The sequence below is a fragment of the Haliotis cracherodii genome, unplaced genomic scaffold (assembly GCF_022045235.1).
Source record: "Haliotis cracherodii isolate W230 unplaced genomic scaffold, xgHalCrac1.p SCAF_2, whole genome shotgun sequence".
Taxonomy (NCBI): domain Eukaryota; kingdom Metazoa; phylum Mollusca; class Gastropoda; order Lepetellida; family Haliotidae; genus Haliotis; species Haliotis cracherodii.
Window position 1 is genome coordinate 15690110 of NW_027266275.1, and position 24629 is coordinate 15714738.

At 41.8% G+C, this 24629-nt stretch overlaps 2 protein-coding genes across 7 annotated transcripts in view; both read right to left on the reverse strand.

The window, feature by feature from the left end:
* LOC139469863 (protein transport protein Sec31A-like) overlaps window positions 1–1212 on the reverse strand; it is a 35002-nt gene extending 33790 nt beyond the window's left edge. For all 3 annotated transcript variants that reach the window (XM_071252175.1, XM_071252173.1, XM_071252172.1), the window contains exon 1: window positions 1052–1212. The gene's annotated coding sequence lies outside the window, so the exon portion shown is untranslated. The remainder of the gene's footprint in view (window positions 1–1051) is intronic.
* Window positions 1213–5663: 4451 nt separating this feature from the next.
* LOC139468751 (phospholipid scramblase 1-like) overlaps window positions 5664–24629 on the reverse strand; it is a 28184-nt gene continuing 9218 nt past the window's right edge. For 3 of the 4 annotated variants that reach the window (XM_071250882.1, XM_071250880.1, XM_071250879.1), the window contains exons 2-9: window positions 20243–20327; window positions 19037–19165; window positions 17209–17286; window positions 16280–16419; window positions 14326–14490; window positions 13383–13544; window positions 8350–8454; window positions 5664–6837 (exon numbers count right to left, since the gene is read on the reverse strand). In XM_071250882.1, the coding sequence (XP_071106983.1) occupies window positions 8392–8454; window positions 13383–13544; window positions 14326–14490; window positions 16280–16419; window positions 17209–17286; window positions 19037–19165; window positions 20243–20312 (807 nt within the window). In that variant the 5' untranslated portion in view covers window positions 20313–20327 and the 3' untranslated portion in view covers window positions 5664–6837; window positions 8350–8391. Of the gene's footprint in view, window positions 6838–8349; window positions 8455–13382; window positions 13545–14325; window positions 14491–16279; window positions 16420–17208; window positions 17287–19036; window positions 19166–20242; window positions 20328–21106; window positions 21141–24629 lie in introns of those variants that run through there. The other variant, XM_071250881.1, reaches the window with a different exon arrangement.

Below are 24629 nucleotides of genomic sequence, written 5' to 3' on the forward strand. Positions count from 1 at the left end.
AAGAGATGACTTTTTATTGTAAATATCATGGTAAAGAGGATTAAAGACACAATTAAAAGCTGGACTGGACTGATTAGAATATAATTTAGTGACATATTGTTATATAAGAGCTAACGGTATGACCAAAAGGTCATCCTTGCCCTACCTACATAAAGGGTGACAAAAGAAATGACATTGTTAATATTGGTACACTAAGCATAATTACGACAAAGTTTACCATGTTTACAAATTAGTGAAATATCACTATTCCTAACAATAGCACTGTTTACCATGTTTACATGATTTAGGCATTCACTCTACACTCTTAGTCTACACTCTGTATAAATATAGCTCAATGAACACTTGTATGAAATCCTAATATTAAAATCACGATCATAGTTATACATTATGGCTGTCACTACTCAAAATGATCAATCAGCATATGCATGAAAATGTCTGTCATGGGGATAAGATAGATCAAGAATAACTAACACTTTGTCCATGTCAACTTCTTTATTATGAGGAACACAACGTTTCGGAGTATAAACTTACTCCTTTATCAGGTGAATGAAGGAGTAAGTATATGCTCCGAAACGTTGTGTTTCTCATCCTATAGAAGTTGACATCCATAAATTCTCTTCCTCATGTGCATCACTTCTAAATGCCATTCGAAGACTTAACACTTTATCGATACATATTTCTAAAAACATGAAAAACGCAGTAATTCTAGGAAAACAATATTTGCATATATTTGTTGTAGTATGCAGCAGAACAATAACCCAACATGAAATTATAGCTAACTCTTGGCCTATTTCATTCACTTTCAATGTCGTCCTTGTCGGGCCGAACTCTCACAGCTGGTGTCATGCTTTCCAAAAGGGAATTCTTACCGTTTGTTTCAAAAATGCGGTAAAATCGTAATGGTATTGCCAATTAAAATTCACCGTCGCAATAACACCAACCAAACGCCTAACTTATTATTATATACCGTTCCATTTTGGCTTCATGCAATATTTTGACAGATGATCGCGTCAAGCCACGACGAATGCCGGTCGACTACTTACAGACTTACCCTATGTGCTAAACGAAATACGTTTCTCGTCCCAACGAGCTCTTGTGTTCTTCTAATGTTTGACTATAACTTCTCGTACGTTTAATGCAAGTACAAGATGTAAATAGTAGTTATTTCCCCGTCATATTCCACGTCGTTTCGCTAATCAACGTGGCTCAATATCCCACATCACCAAGTTGTCATTTCCGGTCATGCGCATTGTCACTTCCGCATTTAATAGACTTACTTAGGGTTTTAGTATATTCATTTTTACATTTCTCGTTGTGTATTAATACTATTTGCACTTAAATGTAAATATAAATGTAATTCTGGGATAACAATATATACCCCACGTCGGATGATAGCAAACTACAATATGCATATGTATTGTGTTATTAATAGGAATTAATTTATATAGACATAAGCAAGTCTAATGATTCCAGAAAACGGTACTAGCATACGTGTAAACTGCCATGTTCCATGTGGTCAGATTGAACACGCGTGTTTAGGGTTCCAAACACAAATTGTCATATCATATCGTAACGAATCCTCTGCCTAAACCTTATTTGACAATTCGTGTATAACGAACACCTTGAAGTTTCCATCGACATAGTATTGATCAATACACAATGTACTGCAGGCGTATGCATGGTTTGTTTATATCACAACAACGCCTGGATAATTGCACTTGCTGTCCGCCACCGTGACTAAGTTAGTTGCAAGATGACAGTGAATCTGTCTTTACACAAGCATTCATTTCGACAGCCTGTAAGAATAGACTGACGTAGTCTAGCGCAGATAGTGGAGAGAGTTTCCTACAAATCTCTGTTCATAATGATTACCAGCCCCGCTTCTAACACCAACCAGTCCCGAGTTTGTCGAGCATCGCACAAGCATGGACACCCTCGATTATCCAATGTTACAGAGCTACAACGTAAAATACAGCCCCCCCCCCCCCCCTCCCACCCCCGCCCCACCCCAAAAAAATAATAAATAATAATAATAATAATAATTCAAAACCCAATTACTTTAAATTAACTTGCGTACAGAAACGCAATCATTAAATGTAAAACTCAAATTATAAAAACAGCTCGCGTAAATACCCAATGAAGCTTTTTCAGCATGCGTACAAAGAAGCTAATTTACTTTCCGAGTCAAGCCTATAGATCTACACTTAGAAAAGCTGTATATATTTAAAACATTATTTCATTTTTTTTAAATCTTAAAATGTTTACTATATAGGTGGAAAACCCAAATAGAGTGATGAATAGATGAGTGAAAAAAATGTGGTTGCCCAATGAAAGATCTAATAACCCAATTAAAATAAAAACCCTAGAGTAAAAACTCAATTGCTCGAAAGGTTATCTGGAGCTCTGATTGTATTATCATCTCCATTCTATTTAAGTCCTAACAGAACAGTCGCCGTGATATTGCTGGAATATTGCTAAAAGCGGCGTAAAACCAAATCCACTCACTCACTCACCTAACAGAACAGAAATATAATACACTGGATAAACGAGGATGAAACATGGGATGTATGGCAGTTATATGCACGTTCTTGAATATCCAAGGATATCTGACATGGATTTGACCGCTATCGATTACTAGTATTCTCCATGCATTAGAGGATATGAACACACAAATAGTCACATTCTTATTTTCAATAATAATTTTAAAACTTGTTATGAAGGAGTATTGGTACATATTGTTTGATGTTTTGTCCGCCACACCAGTATAGTTATTTATCATATATACGTATCAATGATAGGAGACAATACAGCCAATGTAAAGACGGTCACATCACAGGGGGTGTAATACCAGACTCGTATTACACCCCTTCCGGGCTGATAAAGCTTCTAGCTGCATTTTTGAATGGGAGATCGATACCAGTACGAGTGGTAAGAAATTGGAGTTACGTCCCTTGGTGCGTCGTCTGCTCGTCTGTTCGGCTTGCTTTCCCGTGACAATGTCTTCCCGACAAGGTGAAAATGTATAGTATTCCCTTGCAAGCGGACACATTTTACAATTTGGTGTTTTGGTATGTGATGAAAAGGTTATCAAATCGCAGTTTTCATGCCATACCACATATCAAGTTACCAACTCTATAGGACCCGTGAAGATCCGGGGTAGAATCGGTCTTCAGCAACCCATGCTTGCTGTAGAAGGCGACTATGCTTGTCGTAAAAAGCGACTAATGGGATCGGGTGGTCAGACTCGCTGACTTGGTTGATGCATGTCATCGAATCCCAATTGCGTGGATCGATGCTCATGATGTCAGTCACTGGATTGTCTGGCCCCGACTCGATTATTTACAGACCGCCGTCATATAGCTTGAATATTGCTGAGTGCGGCGTTAAACAACAAATCAACAAACAAACCCTATAGACCCCCATATCAGCCCTCTGGCCTTCGTCCCTCGTTTTGTTAGTGCTAGCCCACTAAGATACCATGCCGCAGTTTAATTCTTAACATGGTTACGCCACTCAGACACAGTATACTGATTCCGATCCGACCAGTCTCCTGTTTTGTCCTGACCGGCTCCGTGGTCTAATGGCAGAGCGTCCGCCCGGAGAGCGGACGGTCCGGGGTTCGATCCCCAGCCGCGTCATACCAAAAGACGTTAAAAGATGGTACTTGTTGTTACCCTGTCTGGCGCTCGGCATTAGGAGGCAAAAACAAGGACTGGTCGGCTCGGAGTCAGTATACTGTGTCTGAGTGGGGTATTCATGTTAAATTGCGGCATGGTATCTCAGTGTGCTAGCACTATGAATCGGCATCAGTTCGGACTAGTACAAGCAGCCACACACACACACACACACACATATACACGTGCACGCACGTCGCTATATAAGTGTAATAATCTTGGACGCGACGTTAAAAAACATTTCACCTCACCTCACCTGTTTTGTCCTCTTAATACCGACGCAGGATAACAACAATTAGGGCCTAACATTTACAACGTCTTTTGGTATGACGCGATCGGGGATCGAACCACCGACCTTCCGTCCTCGCCATAGAGTGAATCAGGAGGTCTACATCTACAATTGGTACTCCATTACGTAATTCGCACTCAATTTTAAGATATGATTATATATAGTTTGTTTGCTCGTGCATGATATAAGTATTATATCCAACAGTCTGTAGCTCCAGATGTGAAAATAAGAGCATTGCCCCACCTAATTAAAGGGGCGTGGGTGGCCCAGTTGTGAGATGTCTACACTGTAAAATATGTGTTTAGAATGTAAACACATACAAGACATGTTTAGATTTTAAGAACGTGTTTCAATCCTAAACGGAATACACATTGTGTGTTTTATCTAAACACGTTTGAAATGAAACATCCAAAACACCACCTAAACACGACATCCCCATAATCTAAACGTGTTTGAAACTTAAATACCTTTAAACATGTTTAGAATGTAATCACGTTTAAGCATGTTTAAAATAAAAAAACACGTTTAAACATGTTTAGAATAAAAAACACGTTTAAACATGTTTAGAGTAAAAACACGTTTAAACATGTTAAGAATAAAAACACGTTTAATCATGTTTAGAATTAAAACAAGTTTAATCATGTTTAGAAATTAAACATGGTTAATTAAAGTGCATATCATCAGGCAACAAGTCAAATATGGATAAGATGTATAAAATATGTTGTGAAATCAGATTCACGGGCACTTGCATAACAAAATATACCACCATGACTGACAACGAACTTGGTACAATATTAACATAAAATATACAAATAAACCAAACTAATGGTGACTCGGAAAACTTACACTTGTGGCGACAACAGTCTCCGTAGCACATGTGGGTGGTAGCGTGAAGGACTACAAATCTAGTTGTTGCAGGTTAGTATCCCGCCGAGGTTTGAAAATCTGTTCATAAATGTGTTGTTGGTGTATGACTGACAGTATTTTTCTCATATGGGAAGCTGACAACGAAAGTATAACTGATAACTACGAGAGACACGTAACTTAGTCCTTCCCCCCCCCCCCCCCCTCTTAAAAACATAGAAAGCTCCTTTTTTTTTAATTTACCTCAATGAATTTCAAGGGGGATATACGGAACTTTCCTACATGTAGACCCTAAATATTCTGTTAAACACAGTTCTAAGCATGTTAGACCGAAACATGTCAAGATTATGGGAATGTGTTTAGGATCTCAATATTAAGTATTAGAGACCTATTCTTCCCCGGATACCCACAAGGGCCACTTGTGGGAACAAATTCGGACGTCAACCAAACATGTTGTTCCGGTTTGGTTTGGTTGGTTTGTTGTTTAACGCCGCACTCAGCAATATTCCAGCTATATGACGGCGATCTGTAAATAATCGCGTCGGGACCAGACAATCCAATGATTGATATCATGAGCATCGATCCACGCAATTGGGATCGATGACATGCATCAACCAAGTCAGTGAGCCTGACCACTCGATCCCGTTAGTTGCCTTTTACGGTAAGCAAAGTCTCCTTTTACGGCAAGCATGGGTTGCTGAAGACCTATTCTACCTCGGAATCTTCGTTGTTCCGACGGCTAGAAATGCCTTACAGATCATTACCTCAACAAAGTCATAAACATACAAAAACACAAATACATTTGATAATTCATATATTTTATTTCTTAACCTTAACATATTTATAAAACAGGCAAAATGTACAATTTTAGTCCAATAAAAAAGTGATAAAGTAAAAGGAACGTGTAGGTGGAATGCTTAATGGTAATAAAGTAACCGACACGACGGAACTAGTCTGTTAAATCTGTAACATGTCATATTTTGTATAGGTCATTCAAGTTCATACCGTTGTTATTGCTCGGCAACACCGCCACGTTTCGTTATAAGTAGTTTAACTTCGTTTTGGTGGTAAAATGACAACTATTGAGGCAACTTACTGTTTTTAGATAAAGCAGTACCCACCCAGACGAAAAAACTCTTTCTGCAAACGTCTACAAGGCGAAGAAACAATATGCTGACCTTAATAAATTCTTTGGTCGTTAAAGATGTATGATACATTTCGTCATCACCAATGTTTCGGGGGCTACAAGAGAGAGAGGGGGTGGGATGGGGGTGGCCGGCTGTTATCTGTTATGGAATGCACGTAAACCCATTTGAGCGTGTATATATACACTTATACATGCATTTTCATCTGCGATATTCATAGAACGCTAGCCAATGATATCATAAAACATACATTGCATATAAAATCCGTTATGTCTACAGAGTTTTATGCTCTTGCGTGGAGATTTACTGCTGATCAAAGGGAGATAATCGTGATCAAGCTCTATCTCGACATCACAGCATTAAACAACAAGCTCTTCTGTTCCTCTGTATGCAATAAATACAAGTGCGATAAGGGCAACGACTAAAACGGTCTTCCATGAAAGTATCACAGACATTTTAACAATTTTTGGTTATAAAATTCAGGGTACATATTTAATCACTGATGTAACTCACATACACATGTCGAATGATAATCAAAATGGTCTTGTCTCATTTGTAAAAATGTTGATATTCTGTTTGATTTGTAAATCCTTTTTTCCAGAATTAAATCATCCAGGACTCCGTTTTACAGGAGAACATCATCACCGTTATATATGACCAAGCCAAACAAATAAAATCCCGTTGGTTGGACGTTTATATACTACTCAGAAGAATACTCGGTTCTTTTCACATTGCTATAGTTAATCAATGCTGTCTTCATGGATAAATAGAGAGGTAATGCTGTTAGTTGTGGGAAAGGAGCTTAGAACATTTACATTCCTTGTTAAGCAATGTGAAACGAAGCATTCTGTCTTTCAGCCATCCCCTGAAAGGAGAAAAAACACGTGTTACATAAAGTACGGAAGCCTTTTAGGGCCATTTGTTTTTTTGTTTTTTCCGATACTATCTTGAAATTTCAATATATTAAGTTGAAATTTCAAGAAAATAAGTTAACATCCTAAGATGTAAAAATACGTTTGAAGTGAATAATTCTGAAATATCAACTTAATATCTTGAAATTTCGAAGATACAGAAGTTGAAATTTCAAGATATTAAGTTGAAATTTCAACTTAGTATCTTGAAATTTAAATTTCAACTTAGTTCCTTGAAATTTCAACTTAGTTTCTTGAAATTTCAAGATAGTATCGAAAAAAAACAAATGGCCCTAAAAGGCTTCCGTATTAAAGAGCTTCTTAATATTACTTGAATAACTGAGTAGCAAAATAAAAGAAACACTATACATTTAAGACGAGCTCTGTCGATATGGTCAATAGGTTTGCATGCTTGTCGTAAGAGGCGACTAACGGGATCGGGTGGTCAGGCTCGCTGACTTGGTTGATGGATGGCATCGATCCCAATGGCGTGGATCGATGCTTGTGATATTAATCACTGGATTGTCTGGTCCCTACTCGATTATTTACAGACCGCCGTCCTGTAGCTGGAATATTGCTGAGTGCGGCGTTAAACAACAAACCAACCAACCAACCAGCATGTAGTTAAATGTATCTGCATGTTTCTATCAAAATAATGTATTTCCAAGAGTGAGTGAGTTGTGTTTAACAGCAATCCAGTCATCTTAATGTTGGAAAAAAGTGGTGCAGGTTTCAGACGTTTACCACTTTGGTGAAACCCACGAGCACGGGTCTGGTGGTGAAAAACCTAATAACATACTAGTAATCGGGGTGAACCGGGATTCGAACCCACAATCATAGGTTTCTGGCGAGCCAAGGAACGCAACTCTGCCTAGCGAATTGCGGCGAATTGCGGCGACTTAGGCGACAGGGCCACCGGTGTCACGCATTTTCAAAGAACAAGCGTTAGTCGGTGTACACAAATGCTGCTACAGCTTGGTCTGTGATGCTGCCGACATTTAGGAAGGCAACAACACACTGCAGTACCATTATACACGCATTAGCGCCCTCGTCTGACCTACAAGACGGCTATCACCAGACTGGAAGAGTTCTCCTTACAAAAATGCAATGGTGACATAATCAAAAGTATTTTTGTTTTGCTGTCATCCGAATGGTAGTAAATCCCATTGAAACAAACATGTTTTTAACTTTTTAGAACAAAGTTTTATATAATCATTTTCTTCCATTGTGTACTCTCATACCACTGTAACATTTTCTTAGAATACAAAGAAGATTGTTTCAGTCTGCGTGTGACTGTGAAGAACGACTTTCTGGCCACAGTACAAGGCAGCTACCTGATTGGCTGGGCTGTTGTGTACCATTAACATACTGGGGATAGATTAACCCATAGTGTCTGAACTAGCTGCTTAAGTCTTAATAATGTGGTTTTTTTAGTATAACTACATAATATCAAAGGCGGTACTCACCTTTTGTTTATAGAGTCCGAGTAATCTTGTGAAAAGCTTTGCCTAGAGCATCATGTTCGCATCTCTTGCAGCCTTGTCCTGGTTGTTTTCGAAGTACATGAAGTCCTGATTAAAAAAATCAGCAATTAATGAAATATCCATGAATATGCACACCGTCATCGAGTCGGACGACCCAGTCCATTTGGTGGACTATTAGGACAAGCATAGGTAGGTGTGTCACGAGACGCGCACCCACAGGGTGGCACCTGCAGCCAATAAACCACTGTAAACAATGTGTTTAGATTGTAAAACCATACTGTTTAGGAACAGATGTTTAAATCCTAAACGGAATACACATTTGGTGTGTTCTATGCAGCCACGTTTAGTGTTTAAACACATGGAAAAGGCGACTTTCCTGATCGGTTGATCAGGCTGATGCATGTCATTGTATTCCAATTGCGTGGATCGATGCTCATTATGTGAATCACTGGATTGTCTGGTCCAGACATCATTATTTACAGAACGCCGTCATATAGATGGAATATTGCTGAGTGCGGCGTTAAACAAACAAACAAAACACATGAAATGTGCTATGGTCTCATAAGCCTAAAAAACACCCGAACACAACATGCACATAATCTGAACATTTTTAGAATATAAACACATCTAGGATAAACTGCATATCATTATGCATTAACCTCATAATCTAAATATGTTTAAATAAAGTGCATATCATTAGGAGTCATGATGTATAATATATATTGAAATTGGATGTGCAAATCATATTCACAGGCTCATGTATAACACATATACTATGAGGACTTCCAATATAACACACATATACCACGAGGACTTGCAGTGTAACACACATATACCACGAGGACTTGTAGTATAACACACATATACCACGAGGACTTCCAATATAACACACATATACCTCGAGGACTTGCAGTATAACACACATATACCACGAGGACTTGCAGTATAACACACATATACCACGAGGACTTACTACGAACTTGGTACAATATCAACATAATAATGTAAACTAGTGTCCAAAAGAAACGATACCAACTTATTTTCAAAATTGTTTTTTACTAAGTGAATTGTCTAGTATGAAAACATGCCAATTCGTATTGCACATCCCAAACACAGCATAGTCGATAAAAAATACCGGGAACACGTGATCACTTCCGGGAAAAAACGTAAATTTCGTGTAAGTGACATTTCCCTCTCTAGCATGTTCTGCACGTGCATAAAAACTGTATAAAACGGCTGATCAGACACGTTGATATCACAGCAACAAAAAGAACACAAGATATGCCACGTTTGAGAGAGAGAGAGCCGTTGGAATGGTCCAGCAAGGAGCGTCACACGTCGACGTCGCCAGAAGGTTGGGCTGCGCACGCATCACTATCACCAGGTTGATGCAGCGGTTACGTCAGACAGGTGGGACGTCAGACAGGCCCAGGAGTGGAGGACCACGAGTAACCACGCCCCGTGAAGATCGTTACATCCGGGTATTACACCTGAGGAACCGCACCGTAACAGCGACGTCCACGGCGGCTACAGCACTGGGACACCGGATCAGTCGACAGACCGTCTACAGGAGACTACGGCAGTATGGTATCCGGCCACGTCATCCCTACCGCGGACCGCTCCTGACGCCTCGACACCGGAACAACAGACTGATCTGGGCCAGGCGAGTTCGACCTTGGCAACGGCGGGACTGGGCACGTGTTATGTTCTCTGATGAGAGCAGATTCCTCATCTTCAGAAACGATGGACGGCAGCTTGTATACCGACGATTTGGTGAACGTTTGGCGCCTAACTGTATCCAACAGGTCCGGCCGTTTGGAGGTGGAGGCTTAATGGTTTGGGGTGGCATATGTGGTGACGTCAAAACGATGCTTGTCGTAATTCGTGGAAACCTGAATGCACAGCATTATCTTGATGACATCCTACGGACTGTTGTGGTGCCCTTTATTCAGCAACAGCCTCGTGGACTCCTTTTCGAACATGACAATGCAAGGCCACACACAGCAAGATTGACACAGGACTTCCTTGCCAACGCCAACGTACAGGTTTTGCCATGGCCCGCATTTTCACCGGACATGAATCCAATCGAGCATTTATGGGACCACCTCGATCGGCAAATCCGACGTCGCCGTGTGCCTCCAGTCAACGTCCAGGACTTGGAACGATGTCTCCTCGAGGAATGGCAACGCATCACTCCCAACATCATCAGACGTTTGACGTCATCAGTCCGTAGGCGTGTTCTGGCATGTATTGATGCTCACGGTGGACATACCCGCTACTGACTTGACTTTGAGACGTGTGGTGTGACATTTCCCGTTGTTTCTGTGATCAGTGCTCTAACGAAATGTTCATTTTTGGACCATCTTTAAAGGCTTGTCATATTGGTTGTACAGATTTCATTGAAATGAAATTTTTGTACAGATGTTGTGAAAGGATTTCTCAAAAGCATAACACCAATCCTCAACTTCTGCATTGTTTAGTTTTTCTTTTATGTCGTTGCAAACAGGTGGTATCGTTTCTTTTGAACACTAGTTTACAAATAAACTAAGCTAAGATAATGGTGACTAGAATAAATTGACGACAATAATCTCCGTAGCACGTAGATAACAATGATGAGGAAGACTGCCCCTAGCATCACTATTGACCCACATTATATTCACAATGAGGAAGATTGCCCCTAGCATCACTGTTGACCCACATTATACTCACAATGAGGAAGACTGCCCCGAGCATCACTGTTGACCTACATTATACTCACAATGAGGAAGACTGCCCCTAGCATCACTATTCACCCACATTATACTCACAATGAGGAAGACTGCCCCTTGCATCACTTTTGACCCACATTATACTCACAATGAGGAAGACTGCCCCTAGCATCACTGTTGAGCCACATTATACTCACAATGAGGAAGACTGCCCCGAGCATCACTGTTGACCCACATTATACTCACAGTGAGGAAGACTACCCCGAGCATCACTGTTGACCCACATTATACTCACAATGAGGAAGACTGCCCCTAGCATCACTGTTGACCCACATTATACTCACAATGAGGAAGACTGCCCCTAGCATCACTGTTGACCCACATTATACTCACAATGAGGAAGACTGCTCCCTAGCATCACTGTTGACCCACATTATACTCACAATGAGGAAGATTGCCCCTAGCATCACTGTTGACCCACATTATACTCACAATGAGGAAGACTGCCCCTAGCATCACTGTTGACCCACATTATACTCACAATGAGGAAGATTGCCCCTAGCATCACTGTTGACCCACATTATACTCACAATGAGGAAGACTGCCCCTAGCATCACTGTTGACCCACATTATACTCACAATGAGGAAGACTGCCCCGAGCATCACTGTTGACCCACATTATACTCACAATGAGGAAGACTGCCCCTAGCATCACTGTTGACTCACATTATACTCACAATGAGGAAGACTGCCCCTAGCATCACTGTTGACCCACATTATACTCACAATGAGGAAGACTGCCCCTTGCATCACTGTTGACTCACATTATACTCACAATGAGGAAGACTGCTCCCTAGCATCACTGTTGACCCACATTATACTCACAATGAGGAAGACTGCCCCTAGCATCACTGTTGACTCACATTATACTCACAATGAGGAAGACTGCTCCCTAGCATCACTGTTGACCCACATTATACTCACAATGAGGAAGATTGCCCCTAGCATCACTGTTGACCCACATTATACTCACAATGAGGAAGACTGCCCCGAGCATCACTGTTGACCCACATTATACTCACAATGAGGAAGACTGCCCCGAGCATCACTGTTGACCCACATTATACTCACAATGAGGAAGATTGTCCCTAGCATCACTGTTGACCCACATTATACTCACAATGAGGAAGACTGCCCCTAGCATCACTGTTGACCCACATTATACTCACATTGAGGAAGACTGCCCCTAGCATCACTGTTGACCCACATTATACTCACAATGAGGAAGACTGCCCCGAGCATCACTGTTGACCCACATTATACTCACAATGAGGAAGACTGCCCCTAGCATCACTGTTGACCCACATTATACTCACAATGAGGAAGACTGCCCCTAGCATCACTGTTGACCCACATTATACTCACAATGAGGAAGACTGCCCCTAGCATCACTGTTGACCCACATTATACTCACTATGAGGAAGACTGCCCCTAGCATCACTGTTGACCCACATTATACTCACAATGAGGAAGACTGCCCCTAGCATCACTGTTGACCCACGTTATACTCACAATGAGGAAGACTGCCCCTAGCATCACTGTTGACCCACATTATACTCACAATGAGGAAGACTGCCCCTAGCATCACTGTTGACCCACATTATACTCACAATGAGGAAGACTGCCCCGAGCATCACTGTTGACCCACATTATACTCACAATGAGGAAGACTGCCCCGAGCATCACTGTTGACCCACATTATACTCACAATGAGGAAGACAGCCCCTAGCATTACTGTTGACCCACATTATACTCACAATGAGGAAGACTGCCCCGAGCATCACTGTTGACCCACATTATACTCACAATGAGGAAGATTGCCCCTAGCATCACTGTTGACCCACATTATACTCACAATGAGGAAGACTGCCCCTAGCATCACTGTTGACCCACATTATACTCACAATGAGGAAGACTGCCCCTAGCATCACTGTTGACCCACATTATACTCACAATGAGGAAGACAGCCCCTAGCATCACTGTTGACTCACATTATACTCACAATGAGGAAGACTGCCCCTAGCATCACTGTTGACCCACATTATACTCACAATGAGGAAGACAGCCCCTAGCATCACTGTTGACCCACATTATACTCACAATGAGGAAGACTGCCCCTAGCATCACTGTTGACCCACATTATACTCACTATGAGGAAGACTGCCCCTAGCATCACTGTTGACCCACATTATACTCACAATGAGGAAGACTGCCCCTAGCATCACTGTTGACCCACATTATACTCACAATGAGGAAGACTGCCCCGAGCATCACCGCCTTCATCTTGACATCAAGGTCCATGGGGAAGGTGACGCCGAAGTTGTCGCTGTCTGTGAACATCTCCTTCATCAGACCTGACCATTGCTTTGAAATCCTTCCAACGTCAAATTGTTCGTCTTTGGACTTCACCTGTAGCGTGTTATTGTGACAGTAAGTGACACGTGTTCAATTTACTGCTTGGAATTTGAAAATACTTGATGGGAACTTGACAGTTGATGGTATATTTTACAGATCGTACGAATAAGTCTGGCTGTCCCGGACACTTCATCTTATTGAACCACAACGCACCAGGCAGTAACATATATGTAAAACGCAGAATTTGTGAAAATAACGTGTTTTCTGAACATATAGTAGGCGTAATGAGGTCCGAATATTGTCTTTCAAGTTTTACAAGACCAGATTATTTACTCGGTCCGGGTCAACGAGATCCAGATAAATGATGTCCCAAAACGTAACCTCCAGTATCGAAGTACATGTATTATCGTTATATAGGTATATACTCCAGTATCGAAGTACATGTATTATCGTTATATAGGTATATACTCCAGTATCGAAGTATCACTAGTATCGAAGTACATGTATTATCGTTATATAGGTATATACACCAGTATCGAAGTACATGTATTATCGTTATATAGGTATATACTCCAGTATCGAAGTACATGTATTATTGTTATATAGGTATATACTCCAGTTTCGAAGTACATGTATTATCGTTATATAGGTATATACTCCAGTATCGAAGTACATGTATTATCGTTATATAGGTATATACTCCAGTATCGAAGTACATGTATTATTGTTATATAGGTATATACTCCAGTATCGAAGTACATGTATTATCGTTATATAGGTATATACTCCAGTATCGAAGTACATGTATTATCGTTATACAGGTATATATACTTACATCAAACTCCACATCACCACATATGTTCCACTGACAACAGGGCCCCTCGATCCGGAGAACCGTCTTGTCATTCTCATCCATCAGCTTGTACTTGGGTAGACACGGGTGCCACCCCTGGCGCACATACCCGATTGTGTTGCCGAGTGGGGCTTGTACCTCCACTTTCTGAAACAGCAGTGGTTGACAGTGCAAAATTGTAAAAGAACACTTGCCTCGACCAGTGAAATAGACAGTCCGAGCGAGTTTGATTCAAGTCGGTCAAACACCTTTTTGGTTATCTGCTGACTCAATTTGTGCGTAACCTCGTCTACTCGGAGGTAAGCGTTCCAATTGAAATCGTCCGGATTTACAAATTTCCCCATTAGCGAATCATTGTTGCGGTACATTTGTGTACACATTTCATGACATTTAAAAAAGAAAGGGCCTAGCAATAGCCATGAAACTGTTTTTCAATATGGCTGCCATCCTTGCAAGTTTCAGCAGAAAGGTCAGGGGTGGAATATAATCATGTTAGTTTAGAAGAAAGGACAAATCAAGGTAAGAATAAAATACAGCGAACAACGTCATCTTTATATTTAATCTCATTACATAAACTACTCAAAAGAAGTTAAGGACCACTCGATACTTTCATATTACTATAGTTAATATGTCGTGGCAGTAAGTAGTATAGTAAGCGCATGCCAATTTGACTTTATCATACTGTATTATCTGCAACAGTGGCTACCCAGTGGACACAAAATGGCTGACATGGCGGCCATGTTGAAAATCGGATAATAATTTCCCGAACATGTTTTGGTGCCATCACTGGAGAGAACGCACTGGTACGCCAGGATAAGTTGAACCAAGTCACAGAATGCGTTTGAGACAAGTAGGCGGTGCACAGAATTTAGGCAAACATTTTGTTTGTGGCAGGTAATGAGGGTGTACACATGTTGTGCACGTGCCAGTCATGATGATCAAATTGAATACGCTTTCGTGGACACACGTGTTGCTCATCATTGTCGAACGGTATCTGACGAATGGACCAGACACAGAAACAACATCCGAATGTGAAGAATGGTTCTATGACGATCTAGTTATCTCAATAGAAATCCACCTTACAATGTTGTTCACAGTATGCTGAGGCCCCCAAAACAATCACTTGAGATTATTAAGTAGTATGACATTGAGTCAACTATCACTACGTTATGGTCTCAACCTTCACAATCATTTTGATAAATAGCAGGAAACTATTCATTATGGCTCTCTAGAGTAAAGAAACATTATTCTATTTTTACAGCAAATGAATTTGTTTCATTGTCCTCAATTTTGTTATCTATGCAAATTTGCTGTTACCGTTCTGTCACAGTCATTGGGTACCTCACATCAGGCACGTACGATTATGCGCTATTGAACTCGCCACTAGAACACGTTCTCGGTCGAGACAGGACATGCACATAGCCATCGTACTCCTTGTCGCGGACCACCCTCTACCCCTTTCCTCACAATGGTACCCGCCAGTGGGCGGACCTCATACATCGTTATCCAGGGTTCATTGTCAGGTAACAACTCAACTTATCCTGGTTTACCAGTTAGTAATTGTGTATCCATTGACAGCTACAGTGGCACAGTGTTTTCACATGAGATATTTACAGACAAACAGGACACGACATAAGCTTACTATTCCCTCGGGCAATTGAGCTGAAAATTGTAGCGAAAATGGGACTAATTCAACACTAGGCGGTTGTTTGAGGCTTGGGTTTTAAAGTTGCCTGGTGCTCCACGATTTAAAGGGCGGTCGGGTAGCCTAGTGGTTAAAGAGTTCGCTCGTCTCGCCGATAACCTGGGTTCGATTCCCGACATGGGTACAACGCGTGAAGCCCATTTCTGGTGTCCCCCGCCGTGATATTGCTGGAATATTGCTAAAAGCGGCTTAAAACCATACTCACTCACTCACTCCACGAGTATAGCCTACCTGTAGACAACAGGGGAAGTAACAAGACGAACAGCGGAGGGGGCGGGACAGGTGGATGACCTCCCTGTTGTTTCTGTCGAGGATCTTGATGTCGAACGGTCGACTGTGACCACAGCAGTTCCTGGTGCAACAACAGGTATCTGGGAGTACAAACACGGTGAGAGTTTACAGGGGAATCTCTTGAACATGCAGTGCTTGGGGGCCATCGAATGTATACATGTAAAAAAAAAATGCGTGGATCATATGAATAGATAACTGAAAAATAATAATGATAATAATAAGGATGACTTGGACTTTACACTTTGATCATTCCTGAAAATGTATTCGACAAACTGTCATGGAAGACCAGAGTGGCTTCATGATGCCTGTTAGAGGTCGGACCTCAGTTTTTCTTTTTCTTTCAAGTTGATGGACATGTTTATTGGGAGTCAATCTCACTAAAATCAGATCTTAGTTCTCGCTATCGCTAAACAAAGATCTGAGGACATTCCATTACGGGTCACGTCAGCACGACTTTTCATCCATCGTCGCTTACCAGATCCTGAAAGTGACAGTCGGAATGTGTTTTCTAATCATGCAACCTCGAGATATTTAACATGGGGTATTCCGAACGACAGTTACGGGTTTTATGATTATATCCATACAATCTAGGCCATCTATAAGCCATTCCAGAATGTTGTTTTGGTCAGTTTAAAAAGTTTTAATCGAGAATACGTCAAAATATGTTTCGAAGCTTAATGGCCAGTTTGAAACTAGTGCCGTAAAGCTCGAGATAGCTGCCTTCTGATTGGCAAATGTCGATTTCTTGTCAGTCATTTCATTGGTCGGTCAATGTTCGCGAAAGGTCGTTCTGACGTGATCTTTGGTTAGCGGTAGCGAAAACTAAGATCTGATTTAAATTAGATTGATTGTGAGTTAACCCAACATACCTTCTACTGCCATGAACACCCTCTGTCCGAGGGTGTTGACGATTTCATACTTGTTGTTTGTTTCGTATCCAGTGATTGCTGAAAAGTCAATACTTTGTTCTTATTTCAGAAATACACAACCTTGTACAAAATGTAATAAAATACTTTATAGCGTCCTCAGGTAATGACGTGTTTTGTAACGCACTCTGTTACGTCATTTAATGACGTGTTATGTAACACTCTCTGTCCTATCTCGTCACGATATGGCTGAAATATTGCCGACGTGACGTAAAGCATAAACTCACTCACTCACTCTGTCCTATCGATCTTGTTTGTAATAACCAAAACAAAACAAAACTCGTGTAAGCAAACACGTTTCGTGATTTGATTATGGTCACATGTGCATTATTGAATAAAAAACATAACCCCAAGTTTGTATATGTCTTAAGTATATCAGCTGACAACAGAACTAGTGAAAGTGATAGCAATATGTTGTAATGTATGGCTGTTGACTGGTACTCGGCCCACCCACTGTGTACACGCCAAACCACTCAGTCTGAGTAAACAAAGTCACTTTACCTGAACTGGGGATTACACAATAGAGGGAGATTAGTGAGTAAGTATGGTTTTAAGCCGCTTTCAGCAATATTCCAGCAATATAACAGCGGGGGACACCGGAAAATGGGATTCACACATTGTATCCATGTGGGGAATCGAACCGGGTCTTCGGCGTGACGAGCCAACGCTTTAATCACGAGGCTACCCCACCGCCCAAGAGGGTGATGAAAAAAATCCCGCTTTCTGAATGTTCTTAATAGCATATTAACTTATTAATACCAAGAATGGTCCAAAAACTGTTGCCAAGATCTGTTATCATATCTTCAATTATAGATATGATAACAGATCTTGGGTCTATCATAGATAAGTTCCTGAATGTACAAATTACCACATAACTCTCCTATTGTTCCAATACTATTATCAGGGTTGGTTGGTTGGTTGGTTGTTTAACGCCGCACTCAGCAATATTCCAGCTGTATGACGGCGGTCTGTAAATTTTCGAGGCTGGACCACATAATCCAGTGACTGACATCATTATCATCGATCCACGCAATCGGGATACGATGACATGCATCAACCTATTTAGCAAGCCCGACCACCCGATCCCGTCAGTCGCCTCTTACGACAAGCATATTCGCCTGTTACGGCAAGCATGGGTTGCTGAAGACCTATTCATCATCTTCATGGGTCTATTATCAGGGACACTATACAGAGACTATATAGACTTCCTGCCATTATATTAAACTTGTTTTAAAATTACGTTGTTGAATGTATACTGTGCCTTTTTTGTGTCTTGAATATATCTGTGTGTATTTGTGAACACTGTCCATACATTTTGTAGTTTGTAAAATATTGCCACTGTTTATCTATGGAATGTTACACAATAAATATCTTATGATCTATCAAAACTGCTGCATATAGTTTCTATCCTTCAGCGTTACAAGACATTAACCACACAGTGTGTACAGAAGCATTACTTTCCTAGTAAACATTTGTGTATTGTTAAATGCATGATTACATAGTGTCCCCCGTGATATGGCTTTTTACTCACTAACCTCTTCTAAAAGGGGGTCACAGATATACCTAGACTGACATTTAGTTCCAGATATAAAGTTATTTCATTTAAAATTATATATCTACAAAATAAAATTAAAAAATCCAAATGGAGCCAGAACAATCCTTAATTTCATGAGCTGAGGCAATCTAGACTTGCCAAATCATTCTAGACTTGAGTTGGGACTGTTTTAATTTATTCTCTAGGCTCAAGGAGACAGACTAAGTTATACTGTACCTTCAAAGACTTCCACTTTCTGTTTGACGAGCAGCTGGTCCATGGCTACTAGACCCTCCAGCCCCGGGGGGCACCCTGCCGGCACCTGAATAATCGGGGACCAGCCCACCCCTCCGGCCTGTGGGGGCACTACAACACGTACAGTCTAGTGAGACACATGTATACCATGCCCAAACATCTCAACAGCCATTATCAGTAGATCCACATAGACCCCGTGGAAAGCCGACTTAGTGGACGGGGTGGTCACGCTCCATGACTCGGATGATTCAGTGTCATCGTCCCCCCAACTGCGTGGACGTTGCTCACAGTATCAGTCACTGGTCTGTTTGATCCAGGTTTAATTATTTACAGATAGCCGTCATATAGCTGTAATATTGCTGAGAGCGGCGTTAAAAACAAACAGTTTTCATTAGTTGTGACATTAATAACCACCTATGTAGTGAGTGAGTGAGTGAGTATGGTTTTACGCCGCTTTAAGCATTATTCCAGCAATATCACGGCGGGGGACACCAGAAATGGGTTTCACACATTGTACCCATGTTGGGAATCGAACCCGGGTCTTCGGCGCGACGAGCGAACGCTTTAACCACTAGGCTACCCGACCGCCCCACCTATGTAGCAAGAGAGTGGTGATGTCGCTTGCTTGACACATCAGCAGTAACTTTTTTGTTTATGTTCCACACACAAAATTATACAGTAAACTACGGTTATAACGAACTCAAAGGGACCATTAAGTTTAGTTCGTTAAAACCGTAGTTCGTTATAAGCATATATACAGCAAATTGATGGGATCAAAACATATTTCGTTATATACGTCAGTTCGTTATAAACGTAGTTTACTGCATCACGCATATACAGATGGAAATGATTGGTTAATTGTAATCTACATTTGCCTTGATTGTGGGATCCGACGATGGTCTCATGGTACCGATCACGATCGAACCTGGGTCACCTGCTTGTGAAAATGTTATATTGACGAAGTGGGTTCTATAATACAATACATTATACACATATGTGCTGGGGGGCGGTCGGGTAGCCTAGTGGTTAAAGCGTTCGCTCTTCACGCCGAAGACCCGGGTTCGATTCCCGACATGGGTACAATGTGTGAAGCCCATTTAAGGTGTCCCTCGCTGTGATATTGCTGGAATATTGCTGAAAGCGGCGTTAAACCTCACTCACTCACTCACATATGTGGTGGGTACCTACCTCCTGCCATGGGCTGTGCAGCTATGGGCTGACCCCCCGGGGGATAGGCTGCCGGGTGTACAGTTGTCATGTTTCTCCTTCTAATCTGGGGTAAGAAACGGAAACAAACTTGGGCAATGAAAATGGAAACAGATTTATACTTTTAATGAGAGATATGATATGAGAGATAAGAGAGATATCTGTTTTCACTTTCAGGTGTTGGTTTGTGTTGCGACGCACAGCGTTGTCCGGTTATGTTGTGAAAAAAAGTGAAACGATTAAACGATTCACCGGAACGACAATAAGTTAAATGACTGAATAAATGACAATGAGACGTTGTTTCAGTTTTCATTGTAACACAGCATATCGAGGGTGGTTGTGTTTGGGTTGAGGATGTGAAACTCGACACATTAAATTATGAGGAAGTATGTACTGCACGTAACACGTCTACAGCAACACGCGCACGTCATGAAACATGGGAACGACACAACCCGTGGCGGTACTTACAACTGTATACATTATTTGAAACAGTATAGTGAGTGAGTGAGTGAGTGAGTGAGTGAGTGTGGTTCTATGTCGTTTATAGCAATATTCAAGAATAACGCTGTGGGGACACCAGAAATGGGCGTCACACATTGTACCCGTGTGGGCAATCGAACCCGGGCCTTCGGCGTGACGGGCGAACGCTATTATAACCCCGCCCTTTGAAACAGTATAGAAAGGTACAGTAACAGTTGATATTCAACAAGCAAACTCAAGGTTAATATAACCCTATACTCTGGCAATTAACATTAACTATTATTTATCCTGCCACACGAATACATGTAGTTGAATTTGGGCATGCAACATTGCGTTAATGTTGTCTGAGTTTGAATCCTCACTCACCTGGATAAAATCTTACAGTTTCTTGTTACTTGTCAAGAGTCAAAGTCTGTAACGCGTTTTCAAAGTGATTCAGTATATGTGAATAACTATTCAGATGAAACAAACTGCTTGTAAAATCCACTTTCGCTTCCTTATATTCGGAGATAAAGACTTTCCTGGTAATAGCATTTGGGACATGCTTGTGAGTCACGAATTCTAGGTATCGTCACAAATCCGTTCATTTTATCACGTTGCTTTCAAGAGATCAACAGATCACTCCAAGTTTACATTTAAAAAATACCAAAAACATGTTACAGGTATATAAGAAGCTAGCGTTGCGTTTAACATATGTCCAGAATCAGTTGTTTTGTTAATTTGCATGCTAAAGTTGAGTGAGTGAGTGAGTGAGTTGGGTTTAACGCCGTTTTGAACAGTATTCCAGTTATATCATGGCGTGTCGGCTTAATGTGGGAGGAAAGCCCGAAGTAATGCAGGTCTCAGACGTTTACCACTTACTTCGGTGAAACCCACGAGCACGGGTATGGTGCTGACAAACCTAGAAACATAATCAGGGCGAACAGGGATTCGAACCCACAATCATAGGTTTCTGGCATGCCTAAGGGACGCAACTCTGCACAGCTTAAATTGAGGAGATGAAGAGAGAGCAGATGCGGCCAGGGCCTTCATTACATTCGGTAACCTCCATGTGGGATTCGTGTTTAGAACTGATCCAGCAATATATTTGTGGTAAGAGGCGACTCAGTGGACCGGGTGATCAGGTTCGGTGACTTGGTTGATAATGAGTCAACGTACACCAACGGTGTAGATAGTTGCTCATAATATCAGTCACTGGTATGACTGGTCCTGATTAGATTGGACCGCCTCCGTGGTCGAGAGGTAGAGCGTCCGCCCGGATAGCGGAAGGTCCGGGGTTCGACCCCCTTAGAATACTTACTACAGTTGTTTATGAAAATAAAAGCGACAAACCCTTTCCATATTCATAAGAAATCTCTGTCAAAAACAGAGTCGATTGTTCAATTCCCAGTATATCCCGAGCATGTGTTTATGAATCACATAGTCAATGTCAATGATTAATGTTATCAATACTGTTTTGCCTTTACATAATAGCAATGATCATAGTCAACGGTTACTGCTCAATAGACCGCCTCCGTGGCCGGAGAGTGGAAAGTCGGTGCTTCGATTCCCGGTCGCGTTATACCAAAAGACGTTAAAAGATGGTACTTGTTGTTACCCTGTCTGGCGCTCGGCAAAAGGTGCTAAAACAAGGACAGGTCGGCTCGGAGTCAGTATACTGTGTCTGAGTGGGGTATTCATGTTAAACTGCGGCATGGTATCTCACTGGACTAGCACTATAAATCGGCATCAGTGCGGACTAGTACAAGCAGCCACACAAACACACACACGTGCATGCACGTCGCTATATAAGTGCAATAATCTTGGAGGCGACGTTAAACCCAATTTCACCTCACCTCACCTGATTAGATTATTTACAGGCCGCCGTCATACAACTGTAGTGCGGCGTTAAACAAGAAACAAACAAAGGAAACTTCTTTTACCAGGTCATATGTAATAATTAAAACACGTCTTTGAGGTTTTTTGCGACTCCTTCAATCCTCGGGCTATTCCATCGCTCGGGTTTTACATTTTCAATCAAAACCGAGGAGGGGTGTTTTAACAAACTTATGAACCGTCTAAATGCAAGAAATACCGAAAAGAATAAGAAGCCTTATAGTGAGACAATACAGTTTTCGTGGTATAAAACGAATTCGATAACAGCGGTCGAGAGTAAGACCACGTGCAGAAGGGAGACAACTGAAATCATGGCATGTGAGAGTGAACACCATTTTCTCACCTGCACCGGTCGCTCAGTGGGAAAACACTGGGTTTCAAAGTTTAAAATGATATGTGAGATTGCAGGTACGATTCACGTCGAATTTTCATGTGAATTTAAATGTGACTTTGCATCAGTCAAAAATCAACATTAGATGTATTCAATTTTTATACAACTCAGATGTAAAACCTTGGATTGGTTGGCTGGTTGGTTGGTTGTTTAACGCCGCACTCAGCAATATTCCACCGGTCTGTAAATAATCGAGTCTGGACCACATAATCCAGTGATAGACATCATTAGCATCGATCCACTTAATTGGGATACGATGACATGCATCAACCAAGTCAGCGAGCCTGACCACCCGATCCCGTTAGTCGCCTCTTACGACAAGCATAGTCGCCTTTTACGGCAAACATGGGTTGCTGTCTCACGTGGAAGTAGTACCTCTCGGAAGGTAATTATGAGGTACGAACAATACTATAGCCGAAAGTGGCTGTAGGTTTATAGACGTACTTGAGCATTGCCACAAATCTGTGGCTACGTTCCGCCACTCCATACTTCAGTCACCAGGCACAACGTAGACTACTGTTTAGCAAACACTTTGTATCAACTCTGTCCTGACAACGCTGGCCTTTACTCTATCACTGCCAGTTCAAGTGACCATGCGTCCATATAACCAGGCCACTTTACTTATTAAAAGCCCACGAAACGAAGTCAAAAGCAAAGCACAAACCTTCATAGAAAAGAAACGAGTGATATAATCAGTTTCTGTAATGTTTCTGTCATACAATGTGATAGTTTATGTCATACATTGGGTAATACACTTTATGCTATCAACCTCAATACTCTCTCTCCACCCGTCTGTCTCCCTCGTCTATTCTCTCTCTCTCCCCACCCGTCTGTCTCTCTCCTCTATACTCTCTCTCCACCCGTCTGTCTCTCCTCTAAACACTCTCTTCACCCGTCTGTCTCTCCCCTCTATACACTCTCTTCACCCGTCTGTCTCATCCTCTATACACTCTCTCCACCCGTCTGTCTCTCTCCTCTGTACACTCTCTCCGCCCGTCTGTCTCTCTCCTCTATACACTCTCTTCACCCGTCTGTCTCTCTCCTCTAAACACTCTCTTCACCCGTCTGTCTCATCCTCTATACACTCTCTCCACCCGTCTGTCTCTCTCCTCTGTACACTCTCTCCACCCGTCTGTCTCTCTCCTCTATACACTCTCTCCACCCGTCTGTCTCTCCCCTCTATTTACTCTCTCCACCCGTCTGTCTCTCCTCTAAACACTCTCCCCACCCGTCTGTCTCTCCCCTCTATACACTCTCTTCACCCGTCTGTCTCATCCTCTATACACTCTCTCCACCCGTCTGTCTCTCTCCTCTGTACACTCTCTCCGCCCGTCTGTCTCTCTCCTCTATACACTCTCTTCACCCGTCTGTCTCTCTCCTCTAAACACTCTCTTCACCCGTCTGTCTCATCCTCTATACACTCTCTCCACCCGTCTGTCTCTCTCCTCTATACACTCTCTCCACCCGTCTGTCTCTCTCCTCTATACACTCTCTCTACCCGCCTGTCTCTCCTCTATACACTCTCCCCATCCGTCTGTCTTCCTCCTCTATACGCTCTCTCGACCGTCTGTCTCTCTTCTCTATACACTCTCTCTCCACCCGCCTGTCTCCCTCCTCTATACA